The sequence below is a fragment of the Electrophorus electricus genome, chromosome 18 (assembly GCF_041902795.1).
Source record: "Electrophorus electricus isolate QZ-2024a chromosome 18, ASM4190279v1, whole genome shotgun sequence".
Taxonomy (NCBI): Eukaryota; Metazoa; Chordata; class Actinopteri; order Gymnotiformes; family Gymnotidae; genus Electrophorus; species Electrophorus electricus.
The window spans coordinates 11,408,385-11,434,902 of record NC_137514.1 but is presented as its reverse complement, the minus strand read 5'-3'; the positions used below and the strand labels follow the sequence as shown (position 1 = coordinate 11,434,902).

The window sequence follows — 26,518 nt, the reverse complement described above, 5'->3', positions numbered from 1 at the left end:
TGCGGCCGGAGCGGCACGCTGGTTTGGGGACGACCTCGAGGAGGGGGCGGGAGAAAGAGCGAGAGGGCTGGATGTCCTGAGAGGAGGAGCTTTTGGGACTTACGGAGTATTTGTCGGGCTTCATTGTCGTGACCATGTGTCGCCTGGGAGGCTGCTGCTCTTTCCAGAGGGATTTAACAGCAATGCCGTGGCAGCCAGCCAGCATCCTAGCGCTCCTGAAACCTTAGCCCGTTGTCTCCCTCTCTCTCTCTCTCTCTCTCTCTCTCTCTCTCTCTCGCTCTCTCTGTGTTCCATACACACCCACTTCATGCATGCACAGACACCCCCCCCCCCCTTCTCTTTGCCCTCGGAGAGAATGTGCACATGTGAGCCTCTTGCTCTTCATCTTTCTCCATGTCTCCCTCTCAGCGTTCAGAGACGGGGGGGGACGGGACTGAGAGGGCTCAGAGATAGAGAGGAAAACAAGGAGGTAGAGAACACCAACACTGAGTCAGAGGGAGTCAAGACCTCAGCAAGTCTTTAGTGGAAAGAACGAGGCAAAACGTAGCCGCCTCTTCGCAGCAATGCCATTTTGGCCATTTGTTTTCCGCTGTGATTTAAGCAAACGGCTTGTTTCGTTTATCAAGGCCGGCATCTGCTTACTTTCCGCGTGCTTTAGCGTTTAGCCCCAACAGGTGCTGGTGCCTCGCGGTAGAAGGGGGGGCTTGTTTTGTTTTGTCTTGTTTTTTTGTGTTGTTTTTATGTTTTTAGGAAGAAAGAAAAACAGAACAAAAGCGTTAAAAATAGGCGCTGCATTCTGCCCATGCAGCTGCTACCCATCAGTCGCAGCGCCTCGGTCATTGGCCTAGGCCGGATTCATATCGCTTCAGAAAACAGTAAAAACACTCCATCTTTTTGAAGTAGCCCCTTTCTCGGGGAGATTAAGATCTGGCCTCGGCCAATCAGCGCGCAGCCGTGCCGGGCCTCGTGCGAAAGGGGCCAATGGGACAAACGGGAAGGGGGCCGACGGGCGGTCGAGCAGGTGCGGGATAATTAGGGGGCAGCAGCTGGCGCGGGTTGCACACGTCCTGGTGTAAGTACCCTTAACCCCCCCCAACCCCCCCCACTCCCTCCCACCATCTGGGGCTCCGCTCCGAGGCCGCACAGAGTCCTTTCAGCCCACGACGTCATCTTCATTCATCGTCTATTACACGTCGTTCCGCAAATTTCGGTTCGATGCTTTCTTTTGCCACGTCAGGCGTATCACCTTGGACGCAGGAGACAAACTGGTGGTCAGCGGTGCCTTCGCTGTTACGAGGAATGGTCACAGTGCGCAGGAAGCAGTGAGTGACTACGGCAGACGATACAAAAGCTCTATATAATCCTCCCGGGCCGTTATGGTTTGAGACTGTGTAAATAGAGCACTGACCACACACATCAGTGACCTCCTGGAATAGTTTAAATCACTGAGAGGACATTATAGTAATGGTTAAAACGCGCTATGAGCTCATCGGTGTTGTTATCAGCAGAACAGAAAAACACAGACCCTTGAGTCCACTTGCACAGGGAAGGAGGGAAGAACCTGGAGGGAGGAAGGAAGAAGGTTGTTTGACCCAGATAAACTTAATCACCCTCACATTTAATTATGTGTGGGTGTGTTCGGCTTCCACTAATACTCAGTGTCACCAGCCCTGTTCATCTCAACACCTTGTATTTTACAGCCTTGTTATCCTGATTCCCACCATCATTCTGTCCTTCCCTATGTCCTCCCCAACCCCCCACCACACACACACACACACACACACACACACACTCACACCAGCAGACGGCGTCCACTCTGAATTCTCTTTCTCCATGGACGTCCACAGAAGGAATAAGGCAGTGTGGATCATCCAGGCACGGTCTAATCCAATTAATCCTACTGAGAGGTGGGTTTATTAATCCCACTGCGAGGCGGGTTTAGTAATCCCACTGAGAGGCAGGTTTTAATGTAATGGGCTCCGTCTGGCCCCCTCATGCTGGCCCTGCTCGGCTTGGGAAATCTTTGAGTTCCCTTAATCATCCTGATTGTGGGAGGAATCCTGGAGGGTCCGTTCTTATGGGCAGGACGTCGGTGGTCCGATGGCACAGTGGATGTGAGGGCTGGCGAAGCCGTAACATGCAGCAGTGTCACAGCAATGAGGGGCAGAACAGCAGAGTTCACAGCAAGATCATTAGCCAGTGTTGGCTTGCTCTTCATTGGGAGCTGAAAAATTGGAGTGGTTTTCCTTTTAAACAGCATGTATTTGACAATCATGTGTGTGTCCATGTCTGTGTTTGTGTGTGTGTGTTCTTATGGGAGGCACTCATACATCTAAAAAAAAAAAGATTGTCTGTGTGTGTGGGTGGATTATCTGTGTGTGTGTGGGTGGATTATCCGTGTGAGTGGGTGGATTATCTGTGTGTGTGTGTGTGTGGATTATCCGTGTGAGTGGGTGGATTATCTGTGTGTGTGTGGGTGTATTATCTGTGTGTGTGGGTGGATTATCCGTGTGTGGGTGGATTATCTGTGTGTGTGTGGGTGGATTATCTGTGTGTGTTTGTGGGTGGATTATCTGTGTGTGTGGGTGGATTATCTGTGTGTGTGTGGGTGGATTATACGTGTGTGTGGGTGGATTATCTGTGTGTGTGTGGGTGGATTATCTATGTGTGTGGGTAGATTATCTGTGTGTGTGGGTGGATTATCTATGTGTGTGGGTAGATTATCTATGTGTGTGGGTAGATTGTGTGTGTGTGTGTGTGTGTGTGTGTGTTGTGGATTATTTGTGTGTGTGTGTGTGTGTGTGCACACGTGTGTGTTGTGGATTATTTGTGTGTGTGTGTGTGTGTGTGTGTGTGTGTGTGTGTGTGTGTGTGTGTGTGTGTGTGTGTGTGTGTGGATATTCTGTGTGTGTGTGTGGCCTCTTGTGAAAAAATACATTTTCGCTTAGTCCTCCTTTCTGTGATATCAACTCTTCCTGTTTTCTTTGATCCAGAAATGCTCTTGCTAGAAAACGACATCAGGACACAAATCAAAAGAATATCTCTCTCGCGCCCTTTTTGGTGATGAAAGTACCTAATAAACTGTAGCGTTAGTCATGTTTGTGCTCGAGCTAAGAGCTAGCCCTCACTTTACACCTCAGTAATCAGCCTAGACTTCCTTTTATCACAATAACAACCTTCAAGTTATTTTTTTTTCCGCCGGTCCAATCTCATTGGTGGCCCATCGGTCCAAGGCTCTTGTCTGTAAGGAGGCAAGCAGCCATTGCTAAGCCCCAGGCAATGTACAGGAAGAGGCTGGTTGCGTCTGCACGAGGCCCAAACGAGAGGGATATTAACGTGCGATCCGTCCTCGGATCCACTCGTGCGATGGAGGTGAGTCACCTGGCGGGAAGCACAGGCCTTGAATACAGAGTGCTGCAGCTTGCCAAGTGGATCGCTGGGAAAAGATTGAGTTTCGAGGCTTAAAATATTAAGCCAGCTTTCTATAACCGAGGGAGAAGGATTGGTCCAGGCTGATGCCTCCCCAGGGTCCATGAATAACACGGGAAACAAACGATGCCAGTGGAAGACGACAGATGCCGAGATAACAAGGAACACAGAGCTGTCTGCCCATCCAAAAATCAGTTTTATATGTGTGAGTGTGTGTGTGTTTAGTTGTTGAACTGGATATATCTGGGTCATTATCCTGTAACCCTATTAAAAAGAACTGAGAAATGTGTTCTCTCGCTCTTTCTATATTATATATAACTCTCTTTATATACTTCTTTTTTTCTCTACCTCTGTCTCTTTCTTTGTCTTTTTCTCTCTCTCTTCTCTCTCCTGTCTCAAGGAGTAATCGAGGCTAAGAGGGTTTATCTATGGCAAGAGCTAATCCAATTGCCTTTTTGGGCCACCACTGATACAGAAAGAGAAAAAGGGAGAGAAAGGGAGGTCCTTTTTCTAGCATATTCTCTCTGTCCTCTTTTTTTTTACCTGTCATTTTCTCAGTGTACATCTTCTTGCTTCCTCATCTTCCTCCACCCCCAACCCCTTCAGTCACACACACACACACACACACACACACACACACACCGTCCTGATTTACTTCCTGTCTCCCCTCCCACTCGGGGAGGCTGCAGATGAGGGTTTCTGTCCGCAGCGCCCTTTGAGATCCCGAGCTAATTGGGCCCCAGCCCCACGAACAGCAGCCGGCTGGATTTAGCGCCGTTATTTTCGGCGGGTATCCGAAAGGCCCCGAACGTGCAGATGAAGGCTAAACACACGGCACGCACATAAGAGGCGCTGGGCTGCCCAGGAGTGTGTTGGATAATCAGGCCACGCTGCGATACGCTGGGACCCCAGCAGCCAAGGAGGGAGTGTTATGTTTGGCGCCGCGCTACGCTACGCTACGCTACCTACCGTTACACTCGTGCGGTAGTGTGCTATTCCGAGTAGGGGCTGATATAAAAGGAAGAGAATGAAAAGGGATACTCTCTGGCAGCCATTTTGGAAAACATCTATTCATTAGATCGCTTACAGAAACGTTTTTAAAATAGGATTGTGTACTGCATTTAGGAGAGCATCTCCATGGGCGTAGCGCACTGGTAATACCAGAGGACAGAAGATTTACAGGGAGCCTTCCGTGTGTTTTAAAGCTTCACAGTTTTTAACCCTTATTTTATGCAATTAAGCTGAAGAAAGGTTCAAAAATCTATTAATAATAGTCATAATGATTAATAGATGGGTCATTTCACTGGTTATTTGCCTCTTTTTTATATCCATAGCTTTTGCTGTTGTTTTAACAGCTTTTCAAGTGTACTAGCAACGGGCTTTCCTCTTCTGAAATTCATAAAAATTAATGAATTAATTAAGAGAAAAGCTCTTTTAATAAGAAAATAGAATAAACAAATAACTAGTAGGTAATAGCATACCACTTGAGGAACTTTTCTTTGCCATCCTGATTCTCATAAAGAACAACAGTGTACAACCATTTTCAACTGTTTGTGTCCTTTGTTTCATTGACAGACAGTGAAATTGTCCCTCCAGATTGCCTCCGGCCCCGGTCCTTCACCACGGTAAGAGGCTCCTCCTCCTTGCGGCGCGAAGCCGATGCCTCCCGCCTGTCCATCAGCCTCTGTGACCTCAACCTTCAGCAGGATGAGGCCAGGCTCCGCCTCCCACCCGCCCCGACCGCGTACCCCATCCCCCAGAACTCCCAGAACTCCCAGCAGTCGTCCTTCCTCCCATCCTCCCTGGAGGGCGACCTGCGCTTCCACCAGCTCCGCGGCGCTCACATCAAAACCGTGGACGAGCACACGGTGGGCCGCTCCGAGCACGCCCGCGAAGAGCGCACCCTGGTGTTCACCGAACGCCCGCTGCGAAGTGGCGAGACCATCTTCCTCAAAGTGACCAAGTCCAACCCGGCCCGCTCCGGCTCCCTCTCCTACGGCGTCACGTCGTGCGACCCGTCGACACTACGTCCCAGCGACCTACCCTACAACCCCGAAGCGCTGGTCGACCGCAAGGAGTTCTGGGCCGTGTGCAGGGTGCCCACGGCGCTCCAGAGCGGAGACGTTCTGGGCTTCCTGGTCACCCAGGATGGAGAGGTGATCCTTAGCCATAATGGGGCAAATGCAGGGATGCAGGTGTGCGTGGACAACTCGCGTCCTCTCTGGATGTTCTTTGGGCTGCACGGTGCTATTACACAGCTAAGGATTCTGGGTAGGTACTCAGACTGTCATACCATTAAACTTTTATATTGTTGTGAACTATTGAACTTTTTTTTTTTTTGGTGAAAGATATGTTGGGATCAAACCTAAAGAGAAACTCACATGTCTTACTAATCATTAGGGTTTAGCCATAGTAAAACTAATAACTGATCTATCATGAAATTTGACCAGAACTACCTGGTGACACTATGGCAGTCAGAGCTGCTGTTCTGTTAAACCTCTTAAGCAATTATCTCAGGTTAGTGCCATCTCATCCCTGCATGGTCACGTTGTGTTGCGCTGGAGAAACCATCTTAAAAGCATGTTCGAGGTTGGTGGAACCATTCGTCCATATTGGCTCGAGCGCAGTCATGTGGTGGGTGGTTTCTGCAAGCAGACCGGTAGTTTCTGCAGGCTAGTGCAATATTCCTACAATGCCTCCGGGCTCTGACGAATAGGAACTTCCCCATTATGCCGTCTGGGCATAATTCAGGGATCACTTTGAAGAACTTTAATGCGCTCGAATGCATGGTGAGTGCCACCCCGTCACCTTGCTTCCCTTACATATATATAGACCTGGTAAACGGCCGAGGTACACTAGACAGACAGAGAGAGAGAGAGAGAGAGAGAACTCGGCCAAAAAGAGGAACTCTGACAGGAGGCCGCGTGGGCGCTATGTGACCTGCGTTCGCGCGGCGGGCGCAATTCAGCGTGCCAGTGTCACCCGCTGCACATCCCTCGCCCCCGCCGCGCTTCTCCCTCTCGTCGTCTCGTTAGGAGCCTGGGAGCAGGGGAGCTGGATGGCAGGAGAGTGGGCGAGTTTGCACTCGGCGCGCGAGCGTTCATCTCGCACCGGCTCCCCCCCCCCCCGGCGCGCACCTTTCTCTCCCTGCTCTCTCTCTCTCTCTCTCTCTCTCTCTCTCTCTCGCTCGCGCCTCCCCTCCTCGTCCCTCCTGCAGAGTCACTTCCCCTTCGTCCCCGTCCGTCCGCCTCCAGGTTCATGAAGGAGAGCTTGACCCCATCCCGGGTCGGGCGCGTTGCCTGAGTGACAGTGGTACGTGACACCAGGCACGCTCCACTTGCCGCCGATTACGAGGAAACATTCGTCAGGTGACACAAGCCTGCTTTGCTGTGACCCACACACACACACAGACACACACACACACACACACACACACACACACACACATGCACACGCTCCCCCACTTTCCTGCTCAAGACAATAGGGTCTAAAAATATCAACAACCATGGCAGGACGAGATGCACTCAGACGCACAGGACGTTTTCTCAAACGGCCTTAATCAGCTGAAACGAACAGCCGAACGATCAGCCAGGGCTGGCTGATCTGAGGTGACTGTTCTTCCCTGCAGCTGCACGCGGTGGCTCTAAACCACAGTGTTAGCAGAGGTTAATGCGTTAATGGGAATACTGACAGCGCGTCACCTTATGCAAGGTGCCACCAGTGTTAACAGGTGATGACGAAACATGACAGCAGAGCAGTTCTTTTAGCATGCTGTCATCCGAACCTCAGATCTACGCTAAAGTTGTGATGAAACACGTGGAATCCATTTCCACATATTTCCTTACTGATGCATATTATTTGATAAAGTAAATGTGTTTTCCTCACTGGGCGCAATCTGTTTTGGAGTCACGTAGTGCAGGGATTGCCAAAGGTGCACGATGTTGTAAACCTCATGTTAAGAAGCATGCAAGTCTAAGAATTTCATTGTTTGTATACTGAAGTCCCTCTAAAGTTAAGATAGGCATATGTGGATTTACTCCACTTAGTAAGTTGTCAGCATAACAATAAAGTGAGTGTGTTTGTGTGTGCGTGCGCGTGGGTGCGTGTGGGTGTGTGGTACTCGGTCCTGGCTTTTATTATCTCAACAGAACCCAGTTAAATATTTAGATCAACATTTCTGGTCGGACTTGTGCTATAAATTAGCGACGGAGAGGAGGACATGTCGCTGGTTCTGGTGCCGGCAGTGGGGGGAGGAGTGATTGGAGGAGCAGAGGTGGAGTAGGAGTGGTTGGAGGAGCAGAGGAAGATCAGGGACTGTGTATTATGCATTCTGTCGGCAAGCTTTCACACTCAAATCAACACCTCTACCACCCACATGCACTCCAATGTCTCCCCTCTTCCTTCTCTCTCTCTCTCTCTCTCTCTCTCTCTCTCTCTATCACCATCTCCCTCTCTCTCTCTCACACACACACGCGCACACACACGCACATTTGCACATACACACTCGCACACGCATGTTATAGGGGCCATGAGTTACCGACACTGGTCCGGGTCCAGCGTCACCTCCTCCTGCGTCTCAGCACCACACGAACCCTCCTGCGGCGCAGCGAGAGCAAGAGGGAGAGAGAGAGAGAAAAGGGGGAATGTGCGTCTACAACAGCAAGGGACTCTCTGTCGGAGTGATATTAACTGACATTCCTCCTCCGCACACATTCTTTAGGCACAGATTAAATCCTCGGGATGACCGCACACGATGCGCTCTCCCTTGCAGAATTACGATGCATGAGGCGCCCTTCAGGGCATATAGAGGGGTGCCACCACGACGCCTGGCGTAGACGATTGAGATAAAGTAGACAGAAAAATGATACCATTTCACGGCAATATATCTCTGAACATTTCCTCTGTGTTCCTCTCTAGCAGCTCCTAAAGTCTGGAACACTGCCTCGGCTCACCTACGTGTCTGCACCTCTCTCCTGCCTTTTAAAAAGGAGCTGAGAGCCCTGTTACTGTTATACCACATTAACTTGTCACGTTATCATAGTACGTGGACTCCCGCCGTGAATATGCAGATTACGTGTCAGGTACAGACATTTACATGCATTTCATACAGCATACAGAAGATATGTGTTCTGTTTCTAGCCACTATTCTTTTTCTAGCATGATCCAGGCCCTGCCATTAAGGAAACATATTCCTTTCCTTTTTTTCTAAATAATGTATCAGTAAATTCAAAGCATTAGTCTAACTCCTCCTTTGATTAATGGCAACAATAAGCCTAAAGAAAATTATATCGTAAAATATTAATTAGATATTAGAAGTACAGCCTCTATATGTATTTTAAAGCTACTCTGTGTGAGGAGGCACACAATATTTCTACACAATAAGTGAACTGGCTCTCCGTGTGGAATGATTGAATGTGTATATATATATGCCAACATCAGCTTACTTCTTCTCATGAAGCATTTATGCTCAGTCACATTAGTTTCTGCCTTGGTAGTGGAGCGAGCCAGCTGCTTTCTTAGATCATCTGACCAGAGTGTTAATGATACCATTCCTCCCTGCAGACGTGTCATATTCAGCTTCCAGTCTAACTTCATACAGCTCGAGGAAAAAAATGTACTGTACTGGGCCCTCCTGTCAAAATGGTGCTGAAAGAGCACCTGGAGCTAAGCATAGTTCAGTGGATGCATGGGTAGCTAGATTTCAGTGGAATCGGAATGAAATCCTGTTGGCACCAAATCGTGTTGTGTGGCAATTAATCCACGGTCAGATTAGCTCTGAAGTCCATGTTCTTATTGTGTAGTTCACCTTGTTTCAGTGTCCACATTTGGACATGCCTGTCACCATGCGAGACATCCACTTTCGAGCTGCATACGTGAACCTGTTCATCATTGCCGCCAGCCGCATAGGTAGGTGGGCATCGGACGTGGCGGAGGCGCTGGAAGTAACCCCTTCCTGCTCTTTTCACGCTTTCCTGTAGACAGCCGTGCGTCTCTCTTTACAACCCTTACATCTGCATTGCAGGCTCCACCCACCTGGGCGACGCCCACGGCCCGTCCAGCCCCGGTTCCCCCGTCTCCTCTCCCCGCTCGCCCGGAGGGGGCCTCTGCAGTGGCAGCTCGGAGCCTGCGCTGAACGGAGGCTGCTCCGGAGCGTTCCGCGGCTCCATCGGAGGTGAGCGTGACGTTGTCTAGGGCTTTCTGATTCCAGCCTTCTTCTGAGTCATTGCTTCTCATGCACTCCCACACTCTCTGTAATAACGCACTACATGAGCGAACGGTGTTTAGACTCCATTTAAGGGGCGAACGCCCGTTTGGTTTCTGTCTTTTTATTGATTTTTCTTTTGCAAAGTGATATTGGGTTTTCCGTCTTAACTGTCTTATTGTTCCTCACCTTTACCCTTCCACCTCATTTTCTCCAAGGAACAACCCCTAGCTCGCCCATCAACCTCCCCAAGTCTCCCACCTTCCCATCATGCTCCAGCTCGTGGCCGGACGAGTGCTCTATCTGCTATGAGAACGCGGTAGACACAGTCATCTACGCCTGTGGCCACATGTGTCTCTGCTACACCTGCGGCCTACGCCTCAAAAAGATGGCCAATGCCTGCTGTCCCATCTGTAGGAGAGCTATTAAGGACATTATAAAGACCTACAGGAGTACATAAGAGGCCACACCCCACTTCTCTAATATACAGTGTCCTGCAAGGGCCATAAGTCAAAGAGACCCTCGTGCATGGAAAAGAGGCATCAAAAGAGTTCAGGGACCTCTTGTCTGACAAGTCAGAGGTTCTCTGTTTCCATGGCAATGACTTTTGAACCTTGAACCTCAAAGGCTCAGGCCTCCATCCGCAAAAGGTCTTTGGTGTTTCATGCGCAAGCCTTTGTTGCTACGGTAACTGTCGCTACGGAAACCAGTCATGTCGCTGCTCAGGATAGGAGACTGAGATTCTAACTAAAGCTTTCCACATGTAAAAAATAAATAAATAAAATAAGGAAATGGTAATCATGTAAATAACCTCGATCAGTTCAGGAAGTTCCAGACAATGTTCAGGAGTCACTTCAGTGTCTCCCTTTCATTTCCCCTCTGAGCCATATGAGACTGTGAGAGACTCGTCTATTTACATAGTTGCAGAGTCTTCATCAGCTGGAAGTCGTATTTGACGTAGATGACGGCTTTGGAAGTAACCTTCATTTCCTTCAGGCTGTCGTCGGTCCTCAAAAACTCTATGCTTTCCGCCGTGTTCATTTGCAGTTGTTTCAGTGTCACAATTTTTGTCTGTGTACAGCTGAGACTCAAAGAGAGAGTGAGCACCCATGTAGAGTGTGTCCTAGCCTCGTGCTCTCACGGTAGAGGCAGTACATGAGCTACCTCTCCACATAGCTTACTGTTGCTACACGCTCCGAGGTCAGTACTGCACTACTGAATGAGAGGAACTTTTAAGGATTAACGACAGTGCTGCGTTAAGATATGTTAACCCGAGGCTGCAGTTGTCAGGTCTGGAGTCAGTGCTTTTCTTACGCTAGGTGTACACAGTGGTAAGTTAAACCAGGTAAAAAAAATAATAATAATAAAAAAAACAGAATTTGACAGAATGTCTAAAAACAAACAGACACTCCCTGGTGGCTGAATAGTCAGTCGTTACATCTGTGATTGAACGGATCCATATGTAAGGAATTGGAACGCACGTGGTCCGCTCTGACCAGGGGAAAAAAAACAAAAACATGGAATAACTATGTAATGTAATTTAAAATGATCCCGAGTCAGGATGGTGCAATCAAAGCTCCATTCACTCCAGATCCATGCTCCACTGTCAGCTCTGCCATCCGCGTGTTCCAAACAGCTTCGTGAAGCGCTCCGCACATGTAATTGCCATGGAGACCAGAATCTTGGAAGAAGGAGCACAGCCTTGAGGCCTTAAACACTGAAAGGATCGTTTGTTGCGAGAGGCTATTTGATTTGCTAAGTTAATCCATATTTCACAAAAGACCCTCTTTATTTGAGGCCATGATGGTGTGCGGCAGGATAACCGATGCTCAAGGGCAGTTGGGAAAGAAGACTGACGAAAGTGCTGCGAGGAAGGCTGGGAAAGAACCTATTAATACTAGCTAGTTTTCCTACTAGTCTTCAGAAAATACGAGGGGGGAATATTGAATGAATCAGTTATACTGGTATCTAAAAATGAGCTGATCTCTGAAAGTTAGATCAATTTCCCTCCACGGGCCAAAAGGGAAAGGCTTCGGCGAGTCTTTTTGCCTTCAGGGTGCACACTGAAGCTGAGCGGTTTTGCCCATTAGTCGAATAGGTCAAGATGAACTGAAGATGCCGTGAAGACGCAGCCTGTGGCTTTATCGGTTAACATTTTATTTTTATTTTATTTTAAAGTCTCTGGCTAAAAGTGGCTAAAAGTACTCGTAACTACAAGCGAGCGCACGAGCAGCAGCTCCTGGGGATGGCGTTCGTGTCCGCGGGAGCTCTCCTCCCATTGGACGACACGACACCACGGACATTGCCATTGGCTGGTTTTGTGCAAAGGGCCCGCGCCGCCCGGGGCTCAGGTCGACGCTGCTAAAAGCACCATCCGCCTTTTCTAACAGCGCGCACTGTGCGCCGCCCGTCACTCTCGTCCACTTTATCGCTTTATCGCTGCTGCTGCAGGGGGACTCCAGTTTGGAAAGCCCGGTCATTCTTCTCCTCCGATGGAAACATGTTGTGAAAATTTTGTTTGTTTGTTTGTTTGTTTGTCATGACAGCAGCACTATATTTTAAGCTACAATGATGTTGCTTGAAGTGGTTACTCAATTTTGAATGTTAATTTATGTTACCTGGTAATAACCTGAACTTCTAGAATAGCAGTATCCAGTGTGTTCCTTTAATGCTTTGCTATGATTTGATTGATAATAATGATTGTATTTGTTGTGTGTTCCTCTCTGGGTTACACTGCAATGCATTTCTTAAAATAAAAAGGGAGAGAGCGAGAGAGAGAGAGAGAGAGAGAGAGAGAGAGAGAGAGAGAGAGAGAGAGAGAGAGAGAGAGAGAAAGAGAAAGAGAAATGGCTATCTTGTGCCCACAAGCCATACTGTGTAGTATATCTACTAGTGGCTTTGCAGTAGGCAATCACAAATAAGTTTCTTCTGGGTACAAGACAAGCACAGGATGATGATGATGTACAATCTCTTTCAGGTTTGTTTGTTTTTTTTTTTTTTTGTAATTTCCTTCTCAATACCGAGCCCTGTTTTACAAGTCCTTCGATCTTGTGGGTAATGTTTTTATGATCTGAGCCTAGGGATCCACACAGCTGTCAATTTTGAAAGCTTAATGCTTCAAGCAATAGAACAGACTACATATGTGTTTAAAACATGAAGCAAGACATTTGAGGAGATTTATAAGAAAGCTCTGGGAAAGGAAGAGGAAATTATCATATAACTTGAAATTGACAGCTAATCCTTACAGTTGTGCAGATAGATGACCTCAGTTGACCTTACCTTTTTGTATTTCCCCTTGTCTAAGTGCATTGCAAAGTTCTGCACAGCACATGGTGTTTAAAGGCCATCCCTGTGTTTTTTAAGTCACTTTATAAAATATTTGATTGTACATTTCTTAGCCCCTTTATACCAGGAACTGTAGATCTGACACCTTTATGCAAATGTTCTGACCAAATTATGAATCCCGAATGAAAGTGTGATAATCCTGTCCCAAAATGAAATAATTTATGATTTAGATGCTTGTAACGGATTAGCTGTAAAATAGAATTATTTATTTTACATTTGAGCTTGTCGTCCTATTTACAGCTATCCAAGCAGAACTGTCGTGTGTGGTCCATTTTTTAATACACCCCATACATACATCAGGACCGTTTAACAAGTGGGAGTGTTTTTTTCCCCTTTATTTAAGACCTTCCTAACAAACTACAGTCAGCTTCACTTCTCATTCTTGCCAGTCCAGTAATAGAATTTGCTGTATTGGAGGCTGCGTAGTCTGCTTCGGAATATATGGTACAGATAATCATCTTCTTTCAGTTTAAACTCTTTGATGGGATTTTTTAAAGGGAGTATCCTTGTTAGCATTCTGCCCTGTTTTTGACACTTGGTGATTTACCGGAGGACACCTCAGCGGGTTATTTATACAATCTTACATTGATATATAGCAAAGCACTCAATAATGTAATTGGGAACCACTAGATCAGTTTGTTAAGTACTGAAAGCTATTAAGACTAGATTTTTATCCATTTATCCATGTTTATTTTCCAATATATAATAATTGTGGTTTTCTGTTCACTGAGTCCCCATTGGTGAACAATGGGACCAAGTAGTTAAAATGGATCAAGTAGCTATGATTCACTTCCTCCCAGTACTGAATGAATTAGTGATTCAGTGAATCAGTTCATCTGCGATTCACCCATCACAATTTTAAGCAAACTTGAAATCTATTTTTTCCGTTGTGGAAATGTCCTTTGTGGTTCTTTTTCGGGTCATTTGGCAGTCGGTGACTGGATTGTAAGGACTGATTATTGTGAGTCGTGAGACGACTGTGTCAATAAACTTTCCAAATGTGTTTCATTTAGCGTGTTCCCGACCTGTTCCTTTCTGTCCAGATTATTCAGAAAATTACATGAGTGTAAAAAATGGTTATAATGGTATTGTTATATTCTAACCAGTTACTAAGACATTTTATTCATTTTGGCATTGACATTCTGTGTTGCATAACATTTTTCAATTAAAGAAATAGTCAGTAGTTGTAAAATCATTCTTTTCTTCTTCATACACATCACCTGGACCCTGGCCTCTCTATATGTGTGGGCCGATAAAGGCTGAACGTAGCCGAGACATCTGACATACGACCCAAAGGTGGCCCCAAGCAACCGAGAGAACTGGTGCGTCAATAGGCTCCTGCTTTTGATGCTTTAATAAATGCGCTCTGGAAGGTAAAAAATTGTACTGACCTTCTGGCTTCACATCTATAGGTAGGTAACTCTGCACTCGCAAATTACCCTGCTCAAAATAAACCGGAGATTCTGGCTTGAACAAGTCACTACTGCGGCATCGGCAGGGTTGCTCTGGCTTGTATAATGCTGCCCCCTAGTGTAGGGAAATGTAATTTTTTTTCTATGTCTACATTATTCCTGCATTGAGGTCTGCCATAGATTAAGACCAGTCTTGGTTTCTACTGCAGTGCCTGTGATGTATCACGCTAGGCAGTCATAATCTGTGTCCTCAGTCTAGCTCTGTATGTTCCTAAGCCTGTATGGGTGCCTCGGTGACCAATAGATGGAAAGTCTGAGGCATGATTACCCCTGCAGATGCAATACAAACTCAGTAGCGTGTAAGTAAATAATAGAATCTATTTTTCCTTTTTCCAAACAATTAATCTGTCATACAAACAGAATATCAGATAATATGGAAAATTTTGTATGTGTTCTGTAACAAAATGTTTGTGTGTGTGTGTATTCACATTTATCTCTATCACTGAAGTCATCTCTGTCATAAGCTCTGCTCTCCAAATACATGTATTTACATTACATGTATTTCAGCCTTACAGGCTGTTTATTTCTTACAGGCATAAACAAATCCATATCCTTCAGACGAACCCATATCAGATTCACACACGGGTAATTCCTAAAATGAGCGGTGTCCGAAAGACTCACTAACATAGTGCACTGCTTGGGGTTCTGCCATCTTGTGGTGTCCGAAAACATAGGCAGTGCACTGTACTAATCCCACGATGCACTGCAATAAGTACTGTAAAAACAATGCACCTTAGCAGGCAAGGAATATCCATAATGCACCTGGCTGTTTGAAGATTGATTGGTTTGTTTGGTTTGAAGCACAGCTTCTCTGAGGGCGGAGGGATGTTGGTGACCAGACATCTCATAGACCTGTTACAAATGTAAGCAGCAGGTTAAGTGAAGAAATGCTTTTGGTTTCTGTACTCTCCTGGGCTGAGTTTATAGTTAACAAGATTTGCTATCTTTTGGGTCAAACAATCTTGTATTATCTCGTATTTCAGGTCGAATAATCTTGCTAGTTAGCTACAGCCAACTGATTGTTTACATTATCTCAGGGACTGATGATGACGTGGTGAGCCTAATTCATCAAATTTGTTACAATGGACTGTGGTATCGTGATGTTCCAGTTGTTTATGTGATACCATCTGATGTCGCACAGAAATGAATTAACATGCATGATGTAGAGTCCAAAATATTTTACTACTGTGATGAATTCTTTGCCCTATGACAGTGTCCTATGTAGTGATCCAGGGAATAGGGGAATAAGGCAGTTTGGGACACATCTCTGGAAAGTATTTTGTGTGCATTGGCTGTGTTCACAAAATGGCAGACAAATCCATGCCCATGTGCTTAAAGAAAAAGGATGATATATTTTATTGTGTTGTAGGACAATGCAAGATACAATGTAAACATGAACAAGACAAAAAGGGTAAAAAAGAAAAGAAAGATGAAAACAAATAGAAAAGCTGCAGGTTGCTTAATTTCAAAGGAAACAATTAAAAATGTTGGTTTTATTTTGGGAAGCGTTTTTGAAGAAAGTTTTGTGCTTCGCAATTAAAATCTCCAAATTATACCGAGAATATCCTCCTGAACTCTGCACTTGGTGTGACTTTAATAAAACCTAACCATTTTTGGAGACCTTCAAAAAGAAGGGTTTACAGCATCGCGTTATGAACCTCTGGACACCACAGGCATTTCCATTAGACCTTCAGCCTTTCTAAACACGCGACTCCACCTAAAGACCTCCCTACCGCAACCCTGTGACAACGCAGTAAAGTCTGAAAGAGTTCACGAGGACCGCAATACGGCATTCCCGCCTTTAGCCTACCCAATTAAACCCGACTTTTGATGGCATGTTTACTGTTGCCAGAGTGACACTCGATGCAACAGCGCACAGCGATCGATGGCTTTCGAGAGGTCGTTTTAACCGTTACCTAATGCGAAGAATGTTGAAGTCAGAGCAGCGAGTCAGAGAGCAGCAGAAGCGAAGCAAGCGAAGGGTCGCGTGACAGTGCCGGTGTGTTCCCATCCCTCACTGGTTCTCGCTGAGGAGAACGCGAGAACGCAGGGCGCCCGCACGCTGAGTGCCTTTGCCCCTTCACGTCAAGCTTAGTTACACCCTCACGCTGAGCTCAGCTAAACAAAACCTACAGAAAGTCCTCAACAACACAATGCATCTCACCAGACCACACCTACGGCTAAGCTGTCTTTACGTACCTCCCTGGACCCTTCTGGAGACCCAAGTCAGGTTATGGCAGCACTAACCCGCCACTATCAATCTGTCCAAAGTTCTTATCCATGGGGCTCCACAGGCTAGAGTTCTACAATACAGCCGTCATTGGGATTCAAGGTGCAAACCTCTGAGAGGTGGGATTTAATCATCAATGAATTGACTGCGGGGGTAATGTGACTTCACAGTGCCTTGAGCGCACCAAACATCTGCTTTGTCAACAAAGGGGGGTCGACAGCCTAGCAGAGCACGACGTCAGATGTCCCCGACGATGGACACAGGCGTCTACCGCCACAAAACAAAAAATGAGCAGCGTGCTTGCAGAAAGCTGGCCTGGGGATCGTCTTCAGGAACAGTGGGCACGGGTCAAAAGAAAAGGTGGGCTTTCGTCCATTTCTACCGTCACTCCCAGCTAATGGATCCACTCCGAGGCAGAGGGCTCAAAGCACTAATCATCGCCCGCACTTCCTTTTTCTTCTGGTGATCTGACACCCGTTACAGCTCCTGTCTTAAGGGCCTTTTTCTTCAGGCAAATGTGTTCGAACGAGTCCATTACAGCTGTCGGACTCGATCTCGCGTTACCTGACTGAGTCCCAGTGGGCTCCGCGCATTACTAACAAACGTTCTATCACCTTTCTCTAGGTATCTTCTCATGACCCCACCAGTACGCGAATCATCTCAACACAAACACTCCCACACGCAACGCAGTCTCTCTCACAAACTCCGATTGTTACACTTACAGTCTATTCTGGCTGCTCTCACAATTGGAGCAAAAAAAAAAAAAAAAAAAAAAAAAGTGCCCCAAGTGCTGATTTGAGGTCAGCGCAAATTCTTAAGTTCTATTAATGCTTAGTGTGAGAAGTGACAACTAATCTGATCCAAAACCAGCACTTGAGGGGAACGATCAGCCTAAGGCACAGAATGGGATAAAAACCACTCGGTCTCTTGGGGCAGTGACTTTTTGGCTGGAACTGCTCTCTCGGGTAAGGTGATGGAACACACCGTGAAGAACATACCAGAATATGAAGCCAGCTACTGCTGGATGAAAATTTGCCCATGAGGTCAACAGTAAGGAGCAGACAGAGGGGGAGTATGTGTGTGTGTGTGTGTGTGTGTGTGTGTGTGTGTGTGTGTGTGAGAGAGAGAGAGAGAGAAGGGGGGGGGGTGTAGCTTGCAGTAGGTAATAGCCTCTGTTCTATTCCTCTGTTAAAGATTACAGAGCTTATGGTTTGCCATGCCTCAGAGTCAGTTTGCTGCAATAAAGAATGAAAGAGAAAGTCAAGACTGTATGAGCAAGTGAAACACAGAGAGAGAGAATGTACAAGACAACAGTTGACCGCTGGCAGGAGTGTTGCATCAGTTGTGTTTTACTTGGCTGGCTTTTCAAATAGGGAGGGCTTAAGACTGTCACGAATGGCTTCCCTGGTAAGAAGAACATCCAAGAGATAGAAAAACTTTGTTGAAATTCTCTTCACTTCAAACAAAGGCTACAATTCTTCAAAGGGAAACAAGAACCAAAAAAAAACACACCCCTCATATAACAGCTAAGGGGTGGTCTCAGGTTAAAGCGAACAGACCTCCTCTACACACGGATTTAGCGGGAGAGGGAGCCATAAGGAGATCAGACGTGTGTGGAGAACGGAGATGAGGCCCTTTGTTTGCAAACGGGTCGAGAGAAGCGCTGTTAAGGCCACGTCCGATAAGGAGGAGCTCTACGAGCGCAGTCCCAAACCTTCCGTATGGGATGCCAGGTCGCGATGTCCTGCTTTACAGACAGGGTCGTTAGACAGTCTGAAGGGGTGGCGTATATCGGACCTTTGGCAGCGTACAGGGAGGACTCCAACAAACACCGATGTTGCGCTTGGTTTTCTTGGCTTTTCCTCCACTGGCACAAGGGGGAAATAAAGACCTGATGGCATGATGACAGAATGTCAGAATGCATTAGATGTAGTCACGGCACCATTGTTGCTATGGCAATATGACAAAATGATGACAACGTCACAGATGTTTGAGTCACTCGGTCATTGGGGAGACGTACAATTACATGGGCGAAAGCTCTGTGTGTGTGTGTGTGTGTGTGTGTGTGTGTGTGTGTGTGTGTGTGAGAGTGTGTGTGTGTGTGTGTGTGTGTGTGTGTGTGTGTGTGTGTGTGCACGTCTGCGTGCATGTTTTGATAGCACGGACCAGGGTCCATTTATGAAGGGGACTGTGACATTCAGTGTAATCAATCTGAAAACCGACTATGCTGAAATATCTGCTAAAAACATGAAAATCAATGAACCTCAAAAAAAAAGGAAAGAAAACAATTCTACAAATATGACTTAAGCTTGAACTGAAAATAACCGCCATTATAAAGGAAGGTCCTTGAGCAAACATTAAAAACGTTTGTTTCAACATTGCAACTCTTTGTATTTGCTGAGATGCCTATTACTCTATTGCACATTTACTCATAACATTTGCGTTATGTCAATGCACTGGGATAAAAAAAAAAATCAAAAATCGCAATATTTCTGCAAGTGTATAAAAAAGGAAAAGACAAAGCTTGAAGGCTAGATGACACACGTACACAATGTGAAAAAAGGCCGAGCATGATGCAATTTCCCTTGTAAATGGTAGACGCAAACAAAATGAAGCTTAAATGTAAATGGAATTTACTTGGCAAAAGCGATATCCATTGGAATTGTTGGAGTGAGTCGACACATTTCTATAATGCCTTCGTCAAGTGGTCGGAAAACCGAAGGAGGGCTCAAACTCTTTTTATACATCACTTTTTAATTACCTTTCTCACTTGCCAGTCTCTTGACAAGACTGGTAATGCTCCATGGGATATAATATAGACCTGTAGTCCCCAAAACAAATATCTCCGAATAACCGGATGAATGTAACTCAAATATAACTGTACAGATTGTGTACATTCAATATTTATTTTGCAAAAAAATATCTTATTTGCATAATCAGTCCACCTTGGTTAATTCTGACTCAGAGAAATGCATTTAAGGGTTATTGTGTTATCCTGAGGTGGATATGTGAGACTTTGGGGTTAAGCGTCCGGATTTTAACTTTGTCTGGGAGCAAAGCTGGAGTGAGTGTACCAAGGTGAAACTGCAAACTTCAAAATCAGGCATTATAGAGGGTCCAATAATGACAGAGGAAGTGTCCATACTGGCTAAAGGTGCAGCAATCAGCCTTGGGGAAAAGTGCAAAGAAACACGGTCAGATAAAAGTCAGGTAAAATTCTACAGGACTAAACGTTGAGCTGCATTTATTCCAAAACGATCGGTTTCTACACATTCTTTGACTTAAACTGTCACCAATGCAAATGTAAAAAGTTAGCCGGCCTCAGTGGCGGCACAAAACTAACCTAGAATTAAAGCCAATCTGTGACACTAGAGGGAGCCACTGAGCAGATTCTGACTAAGCGCCTCCAATGCAGGTGACGACATCACTGCACGACTGACAGTGACAAACACTTAGGAAAAAGTAGATGTATATTTTATAAAAAAAATCATTAAATAACCATAAATACAAAAAAGAACCATTTCTGTTCAATAAATAATGTGCTGATGAAGCTCACTGCATCTTTAAATTGATGCATTTTTGCTTTACGAAAAAACTCAAATGCATCAACTCAACCAATGAACCCACTCCATTCATCATTATTGCCCATGTGCGATCACACAACAACAACAACAAACAAAAACAACTACTGCTTAATAGAATATAACTGCAATCGAGCAGGTACTTTGTTTAATACTATAATACTGTCCAGCAGAAAAACAGAAACAAACGTTAGTGCTCGACTCGGCTAAGAGTTCCCTCGGCACTGTTCATTAGAAAAATATTTCAGCAGTCTTGAACATCAGCCTTTTGACACGGATCATTACCATATGATTTTTTTCAGTTACTCGTATACTTGGGGGAGGGTAAGTGTTTTAAGACATTCTGACTAAACAACTGAACTAATAAATTTGTAGGATAAAAATTAATGACCAATTGCTGTATTAAACCATTTTTGTTATGCACGAGAAATTGAAATTCAATGATCGTTTCTTTGTTTTTTCTTGAAAAATGACCTAGAAACTATCAGATTAAACTTAAAGCTCAACTGCATACTGTGTAACTTCAACTTTGAATTCAATACTGCCCAGCAATATCACAATAAGTTGAAAATAACTTTGCATTTCAATGTGCTTTTCTTTGGGTAAAAAAAAAAAAATCAAGTGCTTCCAGATATAGGAATTAAATATCTATTTTTGCTCAGTTCTGAAACCTCGTTTGGGTTCGCTGAATACACCGTATTTCTTTGTACCCACAAATAAATACTAAATTAGAACAAAAACAAACTAGCAAATGTGTTGGCATTCTGCTTTGGTTTGGTCACATTTTGGGCTCACTGCTGTGTAACTAATTCCCTGGGATTGATTGGCAAATATTAAGCCATATTTTCCAGTAATGATTTTCCAAAACTCCACTGCAAGCGCAATAAGAATAAGCATACCTAGAGCAGCAGCATATACAAAGTCCTGTTCTCTGAACCTGTTTGCGATATGGGCAGAAACAAGACTCTTTGCACTTGGTAAACTAAAACATTGCTTGGGCTTAATACCCCAATTGCCAGGGTAAAAACAAAACAAAACAAAACGAAAAAAGGCCAGGGTAAAAAATAAAATAAATAAAAATTAAAAAATACCCCAATGGCCAAGGTAAAAATGTTTGGGGTTTTTTAAAGCATTGAAATCCAATGGTAGTAGTGTGTCCAAATTTCTATTAATCTGAGCTACACATAATTGCGCCACGTATCATCCTTTATTTGAGTGGGTGGAGCTTTCTGAGAAGATGCGCAGGGGGCTGAGGGGCAGAAAGGAAGTGGAGAGCATGAAAAGTAAAGCCAATTATGAGAGACCCTCCTTTGAGAAACGTCAGAACTAATGCGAGATCACATGACAGGAAGTGTCAGGAAGGGACTTCCTTTGCCAGGCCGATAAGAGTTGCATGGATGTAACAAGAAAGCAGAAATACATCTCTAAGGAAGACGTGACAATGTACAAGACACAAAACAAACAAAACAAAACTGAGCAAAAGTTAAAAATTAAGAGAATCAAATGTGTTTTGAATCTTTAACTGCACTCGATGGCAACGCCATTTGTTATTTGCGTATCCGATGTCTTACATTCTGTTGTTTCTGAGTGCTTAAAGGTTTCATTCATTTTCTGTTTCACCCCTATGCTGAAATAATCTCTTTGTGTGTGTATTTCTCTCTGTAATTTTGTAGCAAAAGTAATTTTGGCAATTTCTGCACTCATAGGCCTATGGCACCAAGTTTAAGTTTGGTACTGATACTGATTTACTGGTGTTTAAATGATTCCTTTTAACATTCAGTCAACGATGGACAAAGGCACCCATTTGGCATAAAATTTCGGGCTGGAATTTCTCTCATCGTTTGCCCGGATTATTCTGTCATTTATGTAAAACCCTTCCGTAAAAGCTAGAGTATGTTCTTTTTGTTTCTAACTGGAGACAGTATCCTCCGATTCTTCTCCTAAAGAAACTGGGTTGGCCAACCCCCAGTTTTGCTCTACAATATATCCTCGCTTGCGTACTGCACATACACATCGCTGAACATCCGTAGAGTCTCATATACTTAGCAAACCAGCACTAAAGTGTCTCATTTTTTCAGATTGATACAAAAAAAAGTCTTCCTCATAGAGTTTGATAGTGTACATATTAGGAAACATTGAAATGACATTCTTTTCTGGGGGGTGGGAGATTGTGGGGGTTATTTCTTCCTTTCCAGATAGTTGGAGGGTACCCAACCTTTTCGTCCTTGTAGACCATCTAGAACCTGGCAGTACCACCATCCATTAGGGTTCTTTTCTAGAACCTCTAGACTGGTGCCTTCGGGGAAGCCCATTGTCTCCTCATCTCCACGGTAATCGGCAATTGAGACGTAGACCTCGCGCAGGTTGTTGTGAATGAGATGGGGCTTCTCTATAGGTTTAGGCTTGACGGTGGATACGGGGATTCCGTTCCTCTGGGCGATCAAGGGGCTGGAGCCCCCCGCTGTGACCGCTGTGGTGGTCCCGGACCTCAGGCGCACGTCGGTCAGCGGCGGCGGTCGCACGGCGGTGAAGGAGGAGTTCCGGCGCACGCCGCCGCCACCGCCGGGCCTCACATGGTCGGCAGCGCCCAGCGACTCGTTTCGCCTTAAGGACCCCGTGTACACGTCGGCGTCCTTCGCTGGCTGCGGCGTGGACACAAACACCGACTGGGGTCGCACGGCCGCCTGGCGGACGCCGTTCCGCATGCGCACGCCCGAGCCGTTGAGGTGGGTGGGCGGTTTGCCGAAGCCTCCCGGCGGTTTCAGGGGGATGGGAGGGCTGGGGTTGGCCGCCCGCCGTAGGTTCTGCTGGTTGAGGTTGTTGAGGGCTTGCACGCGCCGTTCGTTCTTCTCCAGGCTGTTTGACTTGCTGGTGTTGCTCAGCTCCGTCAGGGGTCCGTCGTGGCACTCAGCCGCGCCCACGTCCGGGGGCTGCCTGACGGGCTCCAGGTAGAACGTGGGCACCCAGCCCTCCTCCACACCCCGGCGCACGTACCACCAGCCACTCTCTTGCTTCTCCAGCACCTCCACCTCCACGCCGGCCGGGAAGCTCAGCTCGGACTCCTGCGCCCGTTCGTAGGCGTCCGTGGTGCGGTACAAGGAGCCCTCGTGATCAGAGTCGCCTCGGCTGCCTTTGGAGTAGATGCTGGAGAGGTCGGAGGTGCTCCGGGAGGAGGCCGAATCCTCAGACGACACCACCGAGGCCGTTTCCGAGTCCTCTCCGCCGCGCACCGCGCGGAGCACCGCATGGCGCGCGGCGCCCGTGGGACGCAGCTGCCGCCGCAAGCTGCTGATGTCCATCCGCTCTGGGCTCTGCGGATCAGACTTGGTCAGGAGAGGCTTGGGGCGGACCACCGGCTTAGGCCGGGCCGACGGACTATGGTTGGTCCGGATCTCCACGTCCTTGCGCATGACGGGCTCTCTTTTGGGATTGCGGCCCGGTTCCTCCAAAGACGACCTGGAGCTGGCCTTCTCAGGCCGGTTCAGAGACTGACTCCTGCTGAGGTCCAGTGGGTCCCTGAGGGGCCTTCCTCTGCCCAGGGGTTTCCGGCCCAGGGTGCGGCTCCGCAGAGCATCCGAGTCCCCGCCACCACACTCTCTGGTGATGGCAAAGTCATCAGACGAGAACCTGAGCCCGTCGTTCTCGTAAATGGCCTCCTCCTTGGCAACGCTGTCCAGGGAGTCTTCGTTCCGTAACGGGGACGTCTTCACAGTTAGCAGGGGTGAGGCTTTGCCCGTGGCCTGAGCGATCCTTTCCGCTGCCGCCTTGCTGCTTTTGATCTTCACGCAAGGACGCGGTTCCTTTTTGACAGGCTCCGCGTCCAAATCCAGGTCGCATCCGATGGCGGGGATGTCGTACTCCGGCTCTTCATAAACGGGCCTGCTGGGGGATTCTGGCGCTTTGGAGGCGTTGCCGCTTAGGGAGGGCGTGTCCTCTGAATCCTGCCTTTTGACAGGTGGTGCCGGGGGCGGGACCTTGGGACGAGTGAGTGTGCTGGTTCTCCTGCTCAGGTTGGGCTTCTTGCGCTTGTCAATATAGGAACAAGGTGCCCAACCCTCCAAGTCCCCGATCTGGACGTACCACCATCCACCAGAGTTCTTCTCTATCACCTGCAGGCCATGTTAAAAAACAATTTCATGGTAAGCCACATACATTCCTTTTTTTAGAAAGAAAACATTTTTCAGTTATTTAAATTAATTTATACACTATATGCATCTAAAATAGGTGGCCCACAAATTCCTCCTGATGTCCTGAAGACGTGGGACTCGTGATGCTCGATTCCGAATCCAGCCAACAGGCTTCACTTCTCCGACACTGGACAGAGAGACCTGTCTACAACCTATTACAATCTATTACATTACCTATTACAACCTATTACATTACCTATCACATTACCTATTACATTACCTATTACAACCTATTACATTACCTATCACATTACCTATTACAACCTATCACATTATCTATTACAACCTATTACATTACCTATTACATTACCTATTACAACCTATCACATTACCTATTACAACCTATCACATTACCTATTACAACCTATCACATTACCTATCACATTACCTATTACAACCTATTACATTACCTATTACAACCTATTACATTACCTATTACAACCTATCACATTACCTATTACAACCTATTACATTACCTATTACAACCTATTACATTACCTATCACATTACCTATTACAACCTATTACATTACCTATTACAACCTATTACATTACCTATTACATGACCTATTACAACCTATCACATTACCTATTATAACCTATTACATTACCTATTACAACCTATTACATTACCTATCACATTACCTATTACAACCTATTACATTACCTATTACAACCTATTACATTACCTATTACATGACCTATACATGACCTATTACAACCTATTACATTACCTATTACAACCTATTACCCATCACACACTTTCAGTGTTAACAGGACTTACATCAGCCTTTTGTCCTCCACGGAAGCTGATGCCATCTGAGATGTTGGACTGAAACTCTGCAATGGTGTAGTACTCCGCTTCCACAGTAGGGGGCTCTGGAGGCTTTGGCAACTGGAATCCCTGAAGGCATGAGAATATAGGCTTATAGCAACATGCTGCTATGCCATTTAAATCTTTCAAAAATATCAGCAACCACACACATATGTCCTCTTTTATATTATATATATATATATATATATATATATACACATTTTTAAATAGCTAACCAGATTTGTCTCTCTTCGAGGGGGAGGTTTCTGTCTGAGGTTTGGAGAGCCTGCAAAACAGAAAATATTTATGGCCACAGACATAGCAGGACAGCCATACACACAATGACAGCCACAGACATTACAAACACGCTATTAGTAAACACTGCACACTCCTTCACACAAGCCGATTTTAGAGGGACGTTTGTATGAGCCAAACACGACGAATATTCTCCATTACAAAGACAGATGCAGACGCGGCGTAAATGACAACCATCAGTGAGAATAGTTATTACTCTCCGCATGACGAACCGCGGGCTGTCAAATGCCAGATTATTTCGCAAACGGTTTTAGTAGGAAACCCTGCAAAGCCTTGGCTTACCTATCGCTTCAAAGCCTATTTGAAGGACAACAGAAACGGTAAGGGCATCTGTGTTGAATCACGCATCTGTCCATCTTAAGACAGGTAATGGTATGAGGATTAATGTGCGTGCGTTGGGAACCCTCGCGCGTTCTCGCGTACCGATTTCCACGCGGTGCGGAGCCACCCTTGCAATGGCGGGTGAGCCGGGCTCCGGTTTCCCTTTGCCGTCCTGCAGGGCGGTGCCGGGGCCGGGCCCCGGGCCCGCCCCTGCCGCGGTGGTGGCCGTCATGCCGTGATCGGACCCTTCGGGGGGGCAAGGCATGGGAAGGCTGATCTCGTTCTTGGAGATGTGGCGCTCCGGCGTGGTGGGCTCGCCGTCCGTCTGCACGTCCTTCTCGCTGACGGCCTTCTTGTTGAGCAGGTTGCTGATCTCCATGATGTTGCCTATGATCTCCACGGGACCGGTCAGGGTCTTCTTCCTCGGGGACAGGTCGTCCTTCAGCTTCTTCAGATACGAGGCCGGGGCCCAGCCCTCCTTGCCCAGGTGCCTGGGACACAAAGGACTGGCGTCACCTGGGAGTCATCTAAACTGCGAAACCGCGGCACTCGGCCGGAGATGCAAAGTTTCGCCCAGAAACGCTATTTGTTTGGGACGGCTGAGTCACATCGTTTGATTATAC

The 26,518-nt window shown here is 46.4% G+C and overlaps 2 protein-coding genes across 15 annotated transcripts in view; one reads left to right on the top strand and one right to left on the bottom strand.

Moving 5' to 3' along the window:
- The window catches only part of neurl1aa (neuralized E3 ubiquitin protein ligase 1Aa), a 37,330-nt gene extending 23,346 nt beyond the window's left edge, over window positions 1–13,984 (top strand). For 2 of the 3 annotated variants that reach the window (XM_027010180.3, XM_081701179.1), the window contains exons 4-6: window positions 5,005–5,700; window positions 9,452–9,601; window positions 9,850–13,984. In XM_027010180.3, coding sequence (XP_026865981.1) covers window positions 5,005–5,700; window positions 9,452–9,601; window positions 9,850–10,091 — 1,088 coding nt within the window. In that variant the 3' untranslated portion in view covers window positions 10,092–13,984. The remainder of the gene's footprint in view (window positions 1–5,004; window positions 5,701–9,451; window positions 9,602–9,849) is intronic. The other variant, XM_081701180.1, reaches the window with a different exon arrangement.
- Window positions 13,985–15,775: 1,791 nt separating this feature from the next.
- The window catches only part of sh3pxd2aa (SH3 and PX domains 2Aa), a 78,200-nt gene continuing 67,457 nt past the window's right edge, over window positions 15,776–26,518 (bottom strand). For 9 of the 12 annotated variants that reach the window (XM_081701111.1, XM_035534832.2, XM_035534836.2 and 6 more), the window contains 5 exons: window positions 25,998–26,386; window positions 25,857–25,871; window positions 25,496–25,545; window positions 25,230–25,349; window positions 15,776–24,368 (listed from right to left, as the gene is read on the bottom strand). In XM_081701111.1, the coding sequence (XP_081557237.1) occupies window positions 22,437–24,368; window positions 25,230–25,349; window positions 25,496–25,545; window positions 25,857–25,871; window positions 25,998–26,386 (2,506 nt within the window). In that variant the 3' untranslated portion in view covers window positions 15,776–22,436. The remainder of the gene's footprint in view (window positions 24,369–25,229; window positions 25,350–25,495; window positions 25,546–25,856; window positions 25,872–25,997; window positions 26,387–26,518) is intronic. The other 3 variants (XM_035534833.2, XM_035534837.2, XM_035534835.2) reach the window with 1 other exon arrangement.